An 18,181-nucleotide genomic window follows, 5' to 3' on the forward strand; every position below is an offset into this window, starting at 1 on the left:
AAGCAAGGTAAGTATTTGACCCAATCAAAGAAGTGTTAGACCAAATGATGCTAAGTTATTTTCTAATTAGGAACTGCTTCTTACATTCTGTTTTTTTATTTCCTTGGTATTTAATCTCATTCTCTTCTTGATTATGGTTCTAACACCCCCCCCTTACACTCCCCAGGGAATTCCTGGCACTTACTGTAGATTGAGTCCATGTCCTAAGTTCTTAGATCATAGCTTAAGTCCTAATATAATTCAAGGCTTCAGCCCTCAAACTCTTGAATTTGATCAGTGCAAAGTATTCGACCATATGTAAATTAATCCAGTGGAGAAGGCCATATTGTTTATGTGCTCTCCACTTAAAAAACTCCCTTCTCTGGAAAAAGGTCCAGTATCAACCAATGAGAATGCAGTAGCCAACTATTTATAGATTCACTAGTTCTTGCTCAAAATTTATTCCTTGCTTCTATACAATAATAGATACCTACACAAATATCCCAAACAAATATTATTAGTGGCCAAATAAGCATTACAGAATCTGAAATTACTATTTTGGCCCCTATCTGGCTTATCAAAACCTTAATGAATAATTCCTGGTTGAGACTGAGGCAATCAGTATAGTTATAGGCTCCATTTATTTCATAAGGGAAGTTCAAAACAACCTCCCACTCTTATATATGTACTTCTGGAGGAAATTCAGCCTGGAAAATATAAACATCTAGTGTGAAAAAAAATATCCTATCATCAAGGTCATATTCAGGGCAACATTACTTTGAAGGTGTTAAGTGACTATTAACACTACATTTCCATAATCTTCACAAAACCTCTGCAATATCAAAAACCTCCTCTATCAAAAATTATGCTAGTCACTACTTTTCACCCAGTTCAATTATCAGATTACTAATCACGAGAGAAAAAACTAAGGCACCAATATCCTGTTTCAGAAACCAAACTACCTGACACTCCCAGAACTGACATCAAGTTATCTTCCATATTTCTTTTGCCATAACTTAATGAAGCAAATGCTTTTCGGACTTCCTTGCAAATTCCAATGGCCTAATTCTTTCCTCTTCATTGTGAATACTCATAAAGATGAACATATTCTTCACATATCATTATTACTCAAAAAAACCAAACCTAATACAAAAACAAGACGTTAAAACAGTACCTATAACAGGGTGTTATGCCTTCTGCTAGTTATTTCACTACTTACTTCAAAATTTTGAAATCCACATCTCCTACCTGGGTAACCTAAGACTTTTGGCATTCTGGGGTTGTCCTTTCCTTTAATATTTAACGAAAATAGTTCAGATCCCAGACTGTACCCTATATGAACATAAATCAATACTCCCTCCAAAATTTGAGGATTTCTGAGTGTTTTATACTCTTGTGATTGATTTTTGTTTTCTCTGTTCCCCTGGACTCTTGATCTCACTCACATTATCATATTCTATAGGTGCTATATTCTCTCCACCCCAAGCCTACCTAACACAGAACCTATAGACTTTTCTCCTTGAAATCCACCCACCAACACTACTAACACAAGGCTATTGTATATAACCAACTTTTACTAGATAACTCGCAATTAATGGGAGTATGCGAGTTCTTTATAGTACAACAAGCAACTACATACTATTGTCCTAGAGTTCTATAGCTACTCTCTATTGATTGCAGGAAACCCAATCCACTCTTAGCTTCCCCCAGGCTTCTTCCTCCAGCTGCCAAATAGCCACTGTGGTATTCTAAGTTCCTGTTATTTTTTTTTAAGACTTTATTTATTTGACAGAGAAAGACAGCAAGAGAGGGAACACAAGCAGGGGGAGTGGGAGAGGGAGAAGCAGGCTTCCCACCGAGCAGGGAGCCCAATGTGGGACTTGATCCCAGGACCCTGGGATCATGACCTGAGCCAAAGGCAGATGCTTAACACCTGAGCCACCCAGGCACCCCATTCCTGTTATTTTCTTAAATAGAGTACTTTATGTTATCTTTTTACTCAAACTAGGTGTCTCCCAATAGGCTTTAGCTCCCATAATCAAACAAACCTATTAAAATGATTTTCCTAGTCAAAGGACAAGGACCTTCCCTATGAAGAATTTTACCTTAAGTCACAACCAGCTTATTAAAATGACAAAGTGAAGAAATCTTGTTCTCCCTCATTGGAGGAAATGGAGTAAAGGGTGAGACTTATTAACTCATTCAACATATATTTGTTGAGCAGTTAATATGTACCATAAGCACTGTCCTAGTAGGTACTGAGGATACAATACTGAGCAAAAGTAGACATGATATCTGCTTTCCTGCTGCTTAGTCTTATTTGAGATACAGATCTTAATAAAACAATAAGAAATAAAAATTGCAACTGTGGTTAGTGCTGTGAAAGTGTATGAGAATTTGACCGAGTTAGAGAAGTCATGGAAACATCCCTATAGAGCTAAATTTAAATCTAAAGTGTAAGTAGGAATTAACTAGGAGGAGCAGAATGTTCCAGGGAAAGAAAAGAACATATGCAAAGGCTATGGCAGGAGGAGGCAGGGTATACAACTGAAACTCTGCAAAGGCACAGTGAGCAAAGCAGAATGTGGTCTGCAATAAAGCTGGAGACCTATAGTAAAGGCCAGATATTGCAAGGCCTTGTATGCAACATTAAAGGGTTTTTCATCCCAAGAAGTATTTTTAGATTTTATGCAGGAGGTAACATGATCAGATGTGTGTTTTAAAAAGATTATTCTGGCTACAGTGTAAAGGAGAAAGACCAGATATGGGTGGCTTGTTAGGATGAACATTGATAGTCCTAAGGAAAGATTATGGTAACTTGGACTAAGGTAGTAATATTGGAAAATAGATACCTAGAAAGATATATCTAGGAGTTTAAAATAAGAGCAATTCCTAATGATTGCATGAGGAGAACAGAGAAAACAGAGTTGTCAAGGATAATTCTCAGGTTTCTGCTTCACATTTCTTGAGACTGTTCTAGGTGCCAAACACAGTAATAAATGTTTATATTTAATTCCTACAACAATCCTATGAAATTAGCATAATTTTTCAGTTTAGCTCCCCAAATAAAGTAGAAGGCCTGGAAGTCCAGGCCAGAATTCCCTAAGTCAAAAAAAAAAAAAAAAAATGTGCTGCAGTGATCTCACGTATGATTTCTGTTGCTTCTGGTAGAGGATGCCCTAAAGGCTATTTAATAATATGGCTTGAGATTAAACTTTAAAATCCCCATTTTATGGACATCTTCATGCCTCAGAACATCCCTACAATTATGTCTACTAACCCAGAACCCACCATAAATGACTACCTAGTAAAATCCATGCAGCCTGGGGTGCCTGGGTGGCTCATTAGTTAAGCGACCAACTCTTGATTTCAACCCAAGTCATGATTTCAGGGTTATGAGATTGAGCCCCGCATCAGGCTCTACACTGGGTGTGGAGTCTGCTTAAGATTCTCTCTGCCCCTCACTCCTCTCCTTCTCAAAAACCAAAAACAAATCCATGCAGCCAGGTTCTATCTTCACAACACATTTCAGCAGCCAAAAGCCCACTAAAAAGCCATCATTAACAAATGACAAAAACTAATGGAAGCCCATTGAAAAAGATGTCATGTCTCATTATTTTCCTGCCATATTTACACAAACTATTCCCCCAGTCTGAAATATCTTTCTCACTCTTTACTACCATCTTCAACCAACCAACCCCTACTGATCCTTCAAGATTTAGCTCAGGTATCACATCCTCTGATAATCTTTCTCTGGTGCTTCCAGGATACATTTGCAGCCTATCTACATTTATCATAGTATTTGTTATACAACATTATAATTCTCATTTTACTTGACTCTTTCCACACTAGAATGTGAGCTCCTTTGGAAAAAGAAGTGTGTTCTATTCATCTGTGTATCACCTAGCACAGTTTCAAGCACAGTAGATACTAAATGACTATCTGACTTATTAAATAAATGGATATTCAATGAATCAATTATTTATCAGTCCATTATTATCAGACACCCCCTGGTGACATGTAAACATATGATACAAAACATCTGTTAAATATATTTATAATGTTTAAAAGAAATCTACATTTTGCAGAGTACCTGAAAAGCATAGGAAGATTATATAATCAAAGCTATCCAAAAAAATTAAAAACTCAAGAAATTTAGGTCTCCTAACTTGAGAAGCCAATGCCCTTGACACTACAGAAACTATCTCTACACAGATAAGAAATGACTATTGGAAAAGAAAGGTAAGTTTGAAAAGAAAATAAATCCATTTTTCTCTTAGATTTTTACCAAACATACTAAAATATGACAATTTTAGAAGTTTCTCATTTAATTTTCCTAGACTATCTCTTACCATAGACACCTGTAAGCAGTAATGATGGCAAAAGGCAAGAATCAGAAGAAAAAGAAGGAGAAATAAAGGATGAATCAGAAAACTGATATCCAAGAAAGATATATATATACATATTAATTCAAATAACTCACTGTCTATACTAGCATGTTTTATCACTTCCTGAAAAGTTTCAGGGATTACGGGGATATCCATGCTATCCAAAACAGTAGCCAGTTCATCAGTTGCAACTCGACCACCTTTTATCCTACAGAAAATCTTCAAGGCATTTTGGAATGCTGCAAAAATACAATAAACAAAGAAATTATTTTACCATAAGAAACAATAAATTTTCTTGGAGGAGCTGATTTTGTGTCAATAACCTACCAGGTTAGACATAGGGTTTCCTAAAACTTTATCTGCAAGTAGGCATTTGCTCAATTCTGACCACATTCTTAGTATAAACTATAATTTTTGCTATTATCACTACTGATATAAAATTAGCAACAATAGCTGGTATTTATTAAATGCTATTTATATGCTGAGCATTGTGCTAAAAGCTATGGGTATTGTGCTAAAAGGTATGGGTTCTCTCATTATACCACAGTCACCTCTCAGTTAAAACTTTTAACTAAAATAATGTCTTACCAGTGGTATAATCTATAATAGCAAGGCAGCTTAAACCAAAATTTGAGAGCATGATTAATTGCTTAAAAATGTAATTTTATAAACATAGTATAAAAGAGAGAAGAATGGAGTAGATGTAAAACTTCTATTTCTCCATAGAAACTTCATTTTCTTTTTTTTTTAAGATTTTATTTATTTGCCAGAGAGAGAGGAAGAACACAAGCAGGCAGAGGGAGAAGCAGTTTCCCTGCTGAGCAAGGAGCCCGATGTGGGACTCGATCCCAGGATCCTGGGATCATGACCTTAGCCGAAGGCAGACATTTAAGCAACTGAGCCACCCAGGCATCCCTAGAAACTTCATTTTCTTATGCTAACCATCCTTAGTATCAAAAGTGAATTGGAAAGAACACAGAAGAAAATATTCATATTAATGAAAGAATTTTCCCTAAACAAATGTCTTCCTTAAAACCTAAACAGATTGATACCTAATGCTGAATTTAAGTGCTCCTCAGACCACTGCAATCCTTAATTTAATTTGATAAGGAAACAATAATCAATAATAACAATAATTACAATATTTTTATTGTATTTAATTTAATCAATTAAATTACAATTTAATTGTAATTAAGTTAATAATTACAACAATAACAATAATCAATAAAAACAATAAACAATAATCAATACCAGAGAGCAAATCACTTTATAGTCAGACCACATTTTCTTGGAATTCAAGATATAACGAGCAAAATGATCCACAAGGTTTTAGATTTGCACAGACAGGGAGGAAGAACTGGGCATTAGTCATTCATTCAACCAGTAGTTATTGATCAAGTGAGCAAAAGTGGCAGAGGAAGGACCTTTGAGAACCCTCTCCTCCATAAAAGCAATGAGAACACTGGTGAAAATTATCAGATCAACTTTTTTCAAAACTCTGGATATAAATCAAAGGCTTACAGCAATCCAAAGAATGTTTTTTTTTTTTTAAGAAAAATGGCTGAATCTCAATAATAGTGAACTTTGTGGCATTTTAACTTGCCATATTCTCATCTCACCATCCCAGCTTCCTAGGAACTTTGAAAACTAAGAGCCTACAATCATGATGAAAAACAGCAGCCTGACAGCCAATGGAGAAGAATGAGGTTAGAACTTCTTTAAAGCCCCATTCCCTAAGAACTGTCATTATTAGACCTGTTTGGTGGTCCCATGGAAGACCTTACTTGCACAACCATCCTTATTTGACCTGACTCAAAATTTGCCCAATGCAGAGTCTTTTCCCTGGGAGTACTCATCAAAAACAATCAGAAGCAATTAGTTAACATTATGAATGCCTGAAGTGGAGCAAGCACTGGGTGTTATATGTAAGTAATGAATCACTAAAGTCTACTCCTGAAACCAGTATTACACTATATCTTAACTAACTAGAATTTAAATAAAACTTGAAACAAACAACAACAAAAAGACACATTCTGAAGTCCTGCTCTTCAATGTTATTGCTGCTCTTCTAATGACATACTAATTTTAAAAAAGTCAAATAAACCCACAACTGTACAAAGAACAAAGATAAAAAATAAAGATAAAAGCAACACAAATTTCCCATTCAGGGCATGCAAAAAATGATACATTTTGATTAATATCCTACACAGATAACTTTCTACTTTTTTTATGCACATCAATGATTGTGAACATTTCACCCAAATAAAACAGTACATACAGTCTACTATCTTTTCACTCAAAAATATGTCATGGGCCTATTTCCGAGTCAATAAAAACAGTTGGAGCAAACAACAGGCTAGCAAACAAGCTTAAAAGGAAAATCTGGGGAATGAGATATCCATAGAGGCCTTTGAAAAGTGCCAACATATTCCTGAGCATCTAGATGGCCACACACATGGATAGGGCCATACCCAGGGAAACCTCAGCAGGTCCTGAACTCTCACCTCTGGCTTACATTGAGGATACACTTAAGAAGGAAGTGAAGGCTGAGGAAGAGTTGAAAACTATCTGTCTGAGTGTCGAAGGCATGCCCCAACGCATGCACAGATCCCTCTGGTTCTCTTCTAACTAATAATTGATAACTAGGGAGCCTGGGTGGCTCAGTTGGTTAAGCGACTGCCTTCGGCTCAGGTCATGATCCTGGAGTCCCAGGATCGAGTCCTGCATCGGGCTCCCTGCTTGGCAGGGAGTCTGCTCCCTCTGACCCTCCCCCCTCTCATGTGCTCTCTCTCTCTCATTCTCTCTCTCTCAAATAAAATCTTTAAAAAAATAATAATTGATAACTAACTTTGCTTTAAAGGCATCATAAAGATAGAGGCACAGATATAAATATAAAATATAATACAAAAATAAATATATATAAAACTAAAAAATATAAGAAAAGTTATATTCATTGTGAAATTGTTTATAATACTAAGATAATTAGAACCAATTAAATATTCAATAATAAAGGATTAGTTAAATAAATTATAGTATATCTACATTTTTCAGATACCATACAGCTATTAAAAAGTAATAGGTTGACCGACACCTACTAGCATGGAAAACCTTCCAAGACATATTATTCAGTTAAAAAAAAAATCATGATAGACAATAACGTATTTGGCATGATTCCTTTCTCTTAAAGTAGAAGATAATTCTATTTTTCCCTTTTATTTTCTTAGGGTCTCTTGATTCCTAACTGTATGCTTGATCTTTCCACTTGCCTCTGTAAGATTTAGGTCCTCTTGTTCTACTCTACCTAGTAATTGATAACTCATTTTGTCTTACAAAATATATCAATATGCACACATACATATATATTCAAATTGCATATAAAAAGATTCCAAAGTCAACATTAAACTAACAATCTAGGAAGAATTAAAGAGCCTCATTTACATATTTATATTCATATATTGCTTGGCTATTTTATAAAAATAACATATTCAAGAATTAGGCATATTGTTTTAAGAGATGAAAAAGATCTAACCAAAGAGGCAAAGAATCTGTACTCAGAAAACTATAAAATACTCATGAAAGAAATTGAGGAAGACACAAAGAAATGGAAAAACGTTCCATGCTCATGGATTGGAAGAACAAATATTGTGAAGATGTCAATGCTACCTAGAGCAATCTACACATTTAATGCAATCCCTATCAAAATACCATCCACTTTTTTCAAAGAAATGGAACAAAAAATCCTAAAATTTGTATGGAACCAGAAAAGACCCCGAATAGCCACAGGAATGTTGGAAAAAAAAAAAGCAAAGCCGGTGGCATCACAATTCTGGAATTCCAGCTCTATTACAAAGCTGTCATCATCAAGACAGTATGGTACTGGCACAAAAACAGACACATAGATCAATGGAACAGAATAGAGAGCCCAGAAATGGACCCTCAACTCTATGGTCAACTCATCTTTGACAAAGCAGGAAAGAATGTCCAATGGAAAAATTACAGTCTCTTCAACAAATGGTGTTGGGAAAATTGGACAGCCACATGCAGAAGAATGAAACTGGACCATTTCCTTACACCACACACAAAAATAGACTCCAAATGGTTGAAAGACCTAAATGTGAGACAGGAGTCCATCAAAATCCTAGAGGAGAACACAGGCAGCAACTTCTTCGATGTCAGACACAGCAGCTTCTTCCTAGAAACATCGCCAGAGGCAAGGGAAGCAAGGACAAAATTGAACTATTGGGACTTTATCAAGATAAAAAGCTTTTGCCAGCAAAAGAAACAGTCAACAAAACCAAAAGACAACTGACAGAATGGGAGAACATATTTACAAATGACATATCAGATAAAGGGCCAGTATCCAAAATCTATAAAGAACTTATCAAACTCAACACCCAAAGAACAAATGATCCAATCAAGAAATGGGCAGAAGACATGAACAGACATTTTTCCAAAGAAGACATCCAAATGGCCAACAGACACATGAAAAAGTGCTCAACATTGCTCGGCATCAGGGAAATCCAAGTCAAAACCTCAATGAGATACCACCTCACACCAGTCAGAATGGCTAAAATTAACAAGTCAGGAAACGACAGATGTTGGCGGGGATGCGGAGAAAGGGGAACCCTCCTACACTCTTGGTGGGAATGCAAGCTGGTGCAGCCACTCTGGAAAATAGTATGGAGGTTCCTCAAACAGTTGAAAATAGAGCTACCCTACAATCCAGCAATTGCACTACTGGGTATTTACCACAAAGATACAAATGTAGGGATCTGAAGGGGTACGTGCACCCCGATGTTCACAGCAGCAATGTCCACAATAGCCAAACTATGGAAAGAGCCAAGATGTCCATCAACAGATGAATGGATAAAGAAGATGTGGTATACATATACAATGGAATATTATGCAGCCATCAAAAGGAATGAAATCTTGCCATTTGCAACGATGTGGATGGAACTGGAGGGTATTATGCTGAGCGAAATAAGTCAATCAGAGAAAGACATGTATCATATGACCTCACTGATATGAGGAATTCTTAATCTCAGGAAACAAACTGAGGGTTGCTGGAGTGGTGGGGGGGTGGGAAGGATGGGGTGGCTGGGTGATAGACATTGGGGAGGGTATGTGCTATGGAGAGCGCTGTGAATTGCATAAGACTGCTGAATCACAGACCTCTACCTCTGAAACAAATAATACATTTTATGTTAAAAAAAAACATAAAAAACAAGATAGTAGGAAGGAAAAACGAAGGGTGGGAAATCGGAGGGTGAGATGAACCATGAGAGACTATGGACTCTAAGAAAAAACCTGAGGGTTCTAGAGGGGAGGAGCATGGGGGGATGGGTTAGCCTGGTGATGGGTATTAAAGAGGGCACATACTGAATGGAGCACTGGGTGTTATATGCAAACAATGAATCATGGAACACTACATCAAAAACTAATGATGTAATGTATTGAGATTAATATAACATAATAAAAAATAAATAAATAAATAAATAAAAAAGAGGTGAAAAATAAACTTGGGACTTTGTTAGTCTCAGAACATTTGACCATAAACAAAAATAAGGTTAAAATAGGAATCTGAGATTTTAAAAACAAAGGAATACATGGGAGCTAAACTGTGGCTTAAAAAGTAGGCAGCACTTAGGAACCCAAACACACATATAATATAAATCTATAGTCAACAAAAAGCTTGGTTTTCAGGGTGAATACCGAGTAGACAAAGGGAGAACGAAGAGAAACCCAATTCTATAGGAGTTAATCAAAATGCCAAGTAGGAAGTAAGGATTAATAAAAGAAAAGCAAGCCAAGCATTTATCTATATTGTTAATTGCTGTATATGGTAGGCATTTAATAACATTTATTACATTAATGAATACATAAACATTAAGTTTTTCTTGGCTTTTGCTTGCTAATCCAGGTATATGAAGACCATCGCATTCATATATCCTTGATTCTAAGAAAATACAGTGAGGTTGACTACAAAAATATATAATCCCAAGGACTGTCTATAGGAACTTGATCTTGCCTAATGAAAAAACCAAGGAACTGGTTTTTGTTTTGTTTTGTTTTAAACCAAGAAACTGTTAAAATTAGGTCATGAACACTAGAGATCTCAGACTTTTGGAAGCACTGTCTCTATCACTAACATGAATAGTTCTTCCAATCACTTTCTTTGCAATTTATATGTAGTGTAAACGAAAAGTTGTTAGGAGATCCATCAGCATCTGAAATTTTTGGGGAGAAATATAAGCAGTGAACAGAGTACTGTTGACATATAGAAGAAAATACATGAGACTTCAAAGGGAAAAAAAGAAAAAACACATGCACAAAGGTGTGGAAATAAGAATGAAATTGGCATGTATAGAGATTTTTGATTAACTGGAGCATGGGGTTCTTGCCTGGAAAAGATTCTACAGAGAAAGGAGGAATGGCAAGCAAAATTATAAGGAGGTGAGGACGCCAAGCATAAGAGTTTGGACTACATTCATTTGATCATAGGAAGAACATCTAAATTTCTGAGCAGGTGAATGACATGACAAAAATCACATTAAGAAAATTAATCTAAGGCACCTGGGTGGCTCAGTCGGTTAAGCATCTGCCTTCAGCTCAGGTCATGATTCCAGGATCCTGGGATCGAGCCCCCACATTGGGCTCCCTGCTCAGTGGGGAGCCTGCTTCTCCCTCTCCCTCTACCTGCTGCTCCCCCTGCTTGTGCTCTCTGTCTCACTCTCTCTCTCAAAATAAATAAATAAAATCTTAAAAAAAAGAAAAGAAAATTAATCTTAGCAGTTGTGTGCATCCAATGGAGATTAGAGAAAGAAAATTAGGATACCATGGAAGTGATCCACATTTTTCAGTTCCTTTTATGAAATAACTCATGTCTAATTTTTCTCAACCTAGACTCCTGGGGGGAAAAGTACTGAAAAGATTCTGAAAAAAATGTAAATTCATATAACCACCCCACCTTAAAATCAGTTACAATCAAAATCATTCTGTTCTATAATTTTGAAGAATCTTTTTTTTTTTTTTACCTGGATCCTGAGAGACTAAATAACAAACATCGTTCACAGCCTTAAGGAAATCTGAAAAGTCCAGCATTCCATTAACTATAATAATGGTTCAGAAACAAAAGGAAAAAAACTGCATTAGCAAACTCACTAAGAACATGAGATAAAAATGCAAACTAAAAATGTGAATAGAATTGACTGATATTAGAATACCATAGTCTTTACACAAGGATAGTCAACATTAACATTAAATATAGAATGTAAAAAGAAAAGTTATCAGAAAAAAATTTGCATATTGTAATTATATAATAAATAGTGTTCAGCAATAATAAGAATGATATAGACTAGAATTAAAGATACTGCAGTGCTCTTTGCTCAAAGCTCTAATTTTTATATTTGTAATTGGGTACAAAACAAAAATCATGCAACGTGTCAATTTTACATACATAATGGTGTTACCTTGAAAGAATAGGACTGATTTGATTGTGTTCTAGAAAAGCCCTCTATACCAGTGGTTTTGGGGGAGATTGTGGATCCAATTGAGATTCTAATGAAAGCTTTGCCTCACATTGTTCCATCTCCCTCTCTCCTGTCCTCCTTTCCTCTCTCTCTCTCACTCGCTCTCATTACATACACATACACACAAAGTGCATTAAAACAAATGCACAAAATATTGCACAGTATTAAACCAATCCTTAACCCCCCAAAATCATCTCATTTCTCAAGCAAAAAGTAATGCCTTTCTTAAAAGAAGAAAAAAAGAAATCTAAATTGTACAAATGAAAATTTCAGTAAGAAATCTTTGATTGGCTTGAATGAGAAGTTTAAATGATGACTTTTCTTGCATGATAATGCACAGGTCATGTCTAATAGCAACTAGAGCTGAAAATCCAGATTTACAAAGTATGACAAAACACAGAATCAGGGTTCTTAATCCCATTTTCTAGACAAGTATAGATCTGTGTCAAGGAACATCTGAATTTTTCAAGATTCTTCAAGTTAAGTAACTACGAAGTCATTTCCCTCTTCATTTAGTAAATGAGGCCAACTTTGTAAGGGTTTATCTATTTCAGAAGAAAATTATTATAAACCCACAATTCAATTTAATGTAATCTGAACAAAGTAACCTATAAAAGAACATTTCAGTGCTTCCAGTGGTCTGCAGGCTTCTACCTTCAGAGAAATTGACAAGGCTTAGTGGTTCTCATTTCTAAACCACAGAAACACTTTCTCTAATATTGGAAAGTTTGTCAAGTTGTCTGCCTCAAAACTTCTTTTTCAGTATAATAACTTGCGAGTGGTTTCTCCTTCAAAAAACAATGAAACATCTGCACAAATTTCAATCAACTACTTTGACTTGTTTTCTGACTTCTATGTGACCTAGGGTTAAACAAAAACCTTTTAGATAAAACATCAAAAGCACAATCCATAAAAGAAATAATTGTAGACTAGACTTCTTCAGAAGTATGAACTTATGTTTTTTGAAAGACATTCTTCAATAAATGAAAAGACATGCCATACACTAGAAGAAAATATTTACTAATCACATATCCAGTAAAGGACTCATAGAATATATACTTTCAAAATGCAATATAAGAACACAAACACATTTTTAATGGCCATAAGATATACATAGCAAATAAGTATCATTTGATCATTCAGGAAATGCAAATTAAAACCACAATGAGTTAATACCATACAACTATTAGAATGACTACAATTTTTAAAGGCTCACCCATCCCAGGATTGGCAAGGATGAGGAGCAACTGGAACTCTCATATATTGCTCATGGCAATGTAAAATAATTTAGCTGCTTTGCAAGCACAGTTTAGCAGTTTCTAAAAAATTTAAATATATATCTACCATATGACCCATCATTCTACCACCAGGTATTTACCCAAGATAAATGAAAGCATAGCACCACACATAGACAAATGAATGTTTACACCAGCTTTATTAGTAATAAATAAAAACTGGAAACAACCCAAATGTCCATCATTAGTGAATGGATAAACAAATTATGGCACATCCACAAAAGAGATTACTACTTAGCAACAAAAAGAAATAAACTTATATGTATAAAAGCATAGATTAATCTCAATATAATTAAGCTGAATGAAAGAAATCAGACTAAAAAATGAGTACTTACTGCATGATCCCATTTATATAAAATTCTAGAAAATGCAAACAGTCTGTAGTGACAGAAGCAGATCAGTGTTTACCTGGGGAGTGGTAAGGGGGCTTGTGGAGAGAGAATGAGGACTTACAAAGGGGTAGGAATAAGAGGTATTGAGTTTTCACAGTATATACATATGTCAAAATTTTCAAACTATATACTTTAAATATTCCAATTATACCTCAGTAAAACTATAAAATATGCAGATAATTTTAAAATCCACTGGTATAACCAATTATGAAAAAAAGTACAAAGGTGGTGTCAAAAAATTAAAAACAGAACTACCATATCATCCAGCAAGCTCACTTCTATATATATATCCAAAGGAAATAAAAACACTTAGTGTTCTCATCACATCTCAAAGAAATATGTGCTCTCCATATTCACTGCAGCATTATTCACAATAGCCATGAAATGGAAACAGCCTAAATGCTCACCAACAGATGAATAGATAAAGAAAATGTGATATCTATGTAACTCTATCTATAACTATATGATATATTTTGGGGTGTGGAGGAAATGGGCAAATGTTTGTCAAAGGATACAAACTTTAGGTATAAGATGAACAAGTTCTGGGAATCTAATTTACAGCATGGTGACTACAGTTAATAATACTACATTGTATATTTGAAATGTGCTGAGAGAGTAGATCTTAAGAGATCTTAGTGTTCTCATCACATACACACAAAAAAAGTACTACATGAGGTGATGGATGTGTTATTTACTTGATTATGATAATCTTTTCACAATGTATATGTATATCAAATCATGTTGTACACCTTAAATATATACAATATACACAATTTTATTTGTCAATTATATCTCAATAAAGCTGGATGAAATAACATAATTTGACATAAACCATTTTCCTATGGATATATGCATATCCTATGACCCAGCTTCTTCATTTCTAGGAAACTATCCTATAAAAATATTTACACAGATGTGCAAGAATTAATGAATAAGAATGTTCTTTGTAGCATTATTTGTTATAGCAAAAATTTTAGAGGTAATTTCACCATTAATCAATATGCGCCAATTAAAATGTATATAACAAATAGCCAGGAAGAATACCTACCAAATTATTAACAGTGTTTACCATGAGGAATTATATAGAAAGATGAGGGTGAAAAGGTAATTTTCATTTTGTAATTTCTAAACTTCCAAAAGCTAAAAATATTAAATTAAAACAAAAAAACCTTAAATTCACACGTGAAAATTTTTCATTTATTTGTAATTATCACCAAGATATTCAATGTACGCCTATATTTTTTCAATGTAAAAATTAATGAGCAAAAATTTAAACTAACATATATCATCTAAAATTTGTTGTATGGCCACTAATTGCAAAGCAGCAGAAAGAGAAGTTCAGAAAACAATCCCATTTAAATCACACCAAAAATAATAAAATACCAGGGAGGTGGAGCAAGATGGCAGAGGAGTAGGAGACCTGGATTTCGTCTGGTCTCAGGAATTCAGCTGAATAGGGATCAAACCATTCTGAATACGTACGAACTCAACAGGAGATCGAAGAGAGGAATAGCAACAACTCTCTGAACAGAAAAGCGACCACTTACTGGAAGGTAGGACGTGCGGAGAAGTGGATCCGAGGCGATATTTGGGAGGATAGACGGCGGGGGAGGGGGCCTCCGTTGGCCACTTCTGGCAAGTGATAGAGCCGCGGAGCACAAAATCAGAACTTTTAGAAGTCAGCTCCACTGAGGGACGTCGCTCCAGTGGCTAAGCGGGGGGAGGAACCCTTGCGGGACAGTGTGGTCTCAGGACCCGCGGGGTCACAGAAAGACCCGGGGTGCCTGAGTGTGGCAGAGTCCCAGGTATGGAGTGGGGAAGCCGGCTGCAGAGACGGAGCCGAGGCGCGGGCTCTCAGCTCAGGGTTGCCATAAACTGTGATCAGCGACACAGTCGGGCCACTGCTCCTCCAGCAGGGACCCAACAAGTGGCAGATCCGGAGAGACTCCCCTTCCTCCCTTGGGAGGAGAGGCACGGGAGCGAACCGCAGGGATCTGCTGGGTTTGGAGACTCCACACGGGGTCAGGTGCCAGAGATAGAAACGCTCAGTCAGAGGCCAGGTGAGCACGGAGTGCGGCCTAAGACCGGGGAGACGGGAGTGACTGACTGCTTTTCTCTGGGGGCACACTGAGGAGCGGGACCCCGAGTTCTCGACTCCTCTGGGTGGAGACTGGGGGGCCACCATTTTCACTCTCGTCCTCCAAAGCTGTACCAAGAGCTTGCAGGGAACAAAAGCTCCTGAGAGCAAACCCGAGCAGATTACTTAGCCTGAACGGACAAGGGCGGGGCAATTCCGCCTCTGGCAAAGACATTTGGGAACCACCGCAACAGGCCCCTCCCCCAGAAGATCAGCATGAACATCCAGCCGAGAACAAGTTTACCAATCAAGAAGAACGGGGAAACTCCAGAGCTAGGGGAATACTGCACATAGAATTCATGGCTTTTTTACCATGATTCATTAGTTTTTCAAAGTTAATTTTTTAACTGTTTTTTTAAATTTTTTATTGTTATGTTAATCACCATATATTACATAATTTGTTTTGGTGTAGTGTTCCATGATTCATTGTTTGTTCATAACACCCAGTACTCCATGCTTAACTGTTTTTTTTTTTAATTTTTCTTTTTCCCTTTTACAACCAACATCTTATCAATCCCTTTTTGAAAAAAATTTATTTTTCATTTTTAGAGTCATATTCTATCCCTTCATAGTAGATACCCTTATTTTTGGCATATATATATAAGTTGTTCTCTCTTTAAAATTTTGAGATACAGTTTCTTCTAACAGATAAAAATATACCCTAAATCACTAGTGTATGGCTTTGTTCTAGTCTCCTGCCTGATCACATTCTCTCCCTTTTTTTTCTTTTTTTTAAATCTTCTTTTTTCAAACAGCTTATCAATTCCTTTTATAAAATCTTTTATAATTTTCATCTTTACAGTCATATTCCATCCCTTCATTGTATCAACTCTTCTTTTGTACATATATAAGTTTTTCTTTCTTTAAAATTTTAGGAGGCACTTTCTTCTAACAGACTAAAATACACCCAAAATCTAGTGCGTGGCACTGATCTATGCACTAGCCTGATCATATCTGATCCTATTCTGGTTTTTTTTTTTTGTTCTGTTTTTGTTTGTTTTTATGTTTTTCTTTTTTTTCTCTCTTTCTTTTTTCTTTCTTTCCCTTTCTTTTCTCCTGGATTCAGGTCTTTTCTGATTTGTTTAGAGTATATTTGCTGGGGACGTTGTTAATCTGTTAGCATTTTGTTCTCTCATTCATCTATTCTCTTCTGGACAAAATGACAAGATGAAAGATATCACCTCGGCAAAAAGAACAAGAGGTAGTACCGTCTGCCAGGGACCTACTCAATATGGACATTAGTATGCTGTTGGACCTAGAGTTCAGAATCATGGTTTTAAAGATACTAGCTGGGCTTGAAAAAAGCATGGAAGTTATTAGAGACACCCCTCCAGGAGAAATAAAAACTAAAATCTAACCAAGTCGAAATCAAAAAGGCTATTAATGAGGTGCAATCAAAAATGGGGGCACTAACTGCTAGGATAAATGAGGCAGAAGAGAGAATCAGCGATATAGAAGACCAAATGATGGAAAATAAAGAGGCTGAGAAAAAGAGAGAGAAACAACTACAGGATCACGAGGGCAGAATTCGAGAGATAAGTGATACAATAAGATGAAACATTAGAATAATTGGGATCCCAGAAGAAGAAGAAAGAGAGAGAGGGGCAGAAGGCATATTGGAGCAAATTATAGCAGAGGACTTCCCTAATGTGGGGAAGGAAACAGGCATCAAAATCCAGGAGGCACAGAGAACCCCTCTCAAAATCAATAAAAATAAGAACACCCCGACATCTAATAGGACAACTTACGAGTCTCAGAGACAAAGAGAAAATCCTGAAAGCAGCTCGGGAGAAGAGATATGTAACCTACAATGGTAGAAACATTAGATTGGCAACAGACCTATCCACAGAGACCTGGCAGGCCAGAAAGGACTGGCATGATATCTTCAGAGCACTAAATGAGAAAAATATGCAGCCAAGAATACTATATCCAGCTAGCCGGTCATTGAAAATAGATGGAGAGATAAAAAGCTTCCAGGCCAAACAAAAACTAAAGGAAGGGGTCCTCTAAGCAAAGAGAGAGCCTAAAAGCAGCATAGATCAGAAAGTAACACAGAAATATACAGTAACAGTCACTTTACAGGCAATACAATGGCACTAAATTCATATCTTTCAATAGTTACCCTGAATGTAAATGGACTCAATGCCCCAATCAAAAGACACAGGCTATCAGATTGGATTAAAAAACAAGACCCATCGATATGCTGTCTGCAAGAGACTCATTTTAGACCCAAAGACACCCCCAGATTGAAAGTGAGGGGTGGCTTGTATCAGACAAATTAGATTTTAAAACAAAGACTGTAATAAGAGATGAAGAAGGACACTATATTCTACTTAAAGGGTCTATCCAACAAGAAGATCTAACAATTGTTAATATCTATGCCCCTAACATGAGATCAGCCAATTATATAAGGCAATTAATACCAAAAGCAAAGAAACACATTGACAACAATACAATAATA

The 18,181-nt window shown here is 36.1% G+C and overlaps 1 protein-coding gene across 1 annotated transcript in view; it reads right to left on the reverse strand.

Annotated features, from left to right (window-relative positions):
• LOC114196718 (EF-hand calcium-binding domain-containing protein 13) overlaps positions 1 to 18,181 on the reverse strand; it is a 116,145-nt gene that overhangs the window by 86,542 nt on the left and 11,422 nt on the right. Inside the window, exon 3 of the mRNA XM_088027058.1 lies at positions 4,463 to 4,606. Coding sequence (XP_087883184.1) covers positions 4,463 to 4,606 — 144 coding nt within the window. The remainder of the gene's footprint in view (positions 1 to 4,462; positions 4,607 to 18,181) is intronic.

This window comes from Eumetopias jubatus, unplaced genomic scaffold (genome assembly GCF_037043125.1).
Source record: "Eumetopias jubatus isolate StellerSeaLion01/CBP00866 unplaced genomic scaffold, mEumJub1_p1.0 scaffold_10, whole genome shotgun sequence".
Classification (NCBI taxonomy): domain Eukaryota; kingdom Metazoa; phylum Chordata; class Mammalia; order Carnivora; family Otariidae; genus Eumetopias; species Eumetopias jubatus.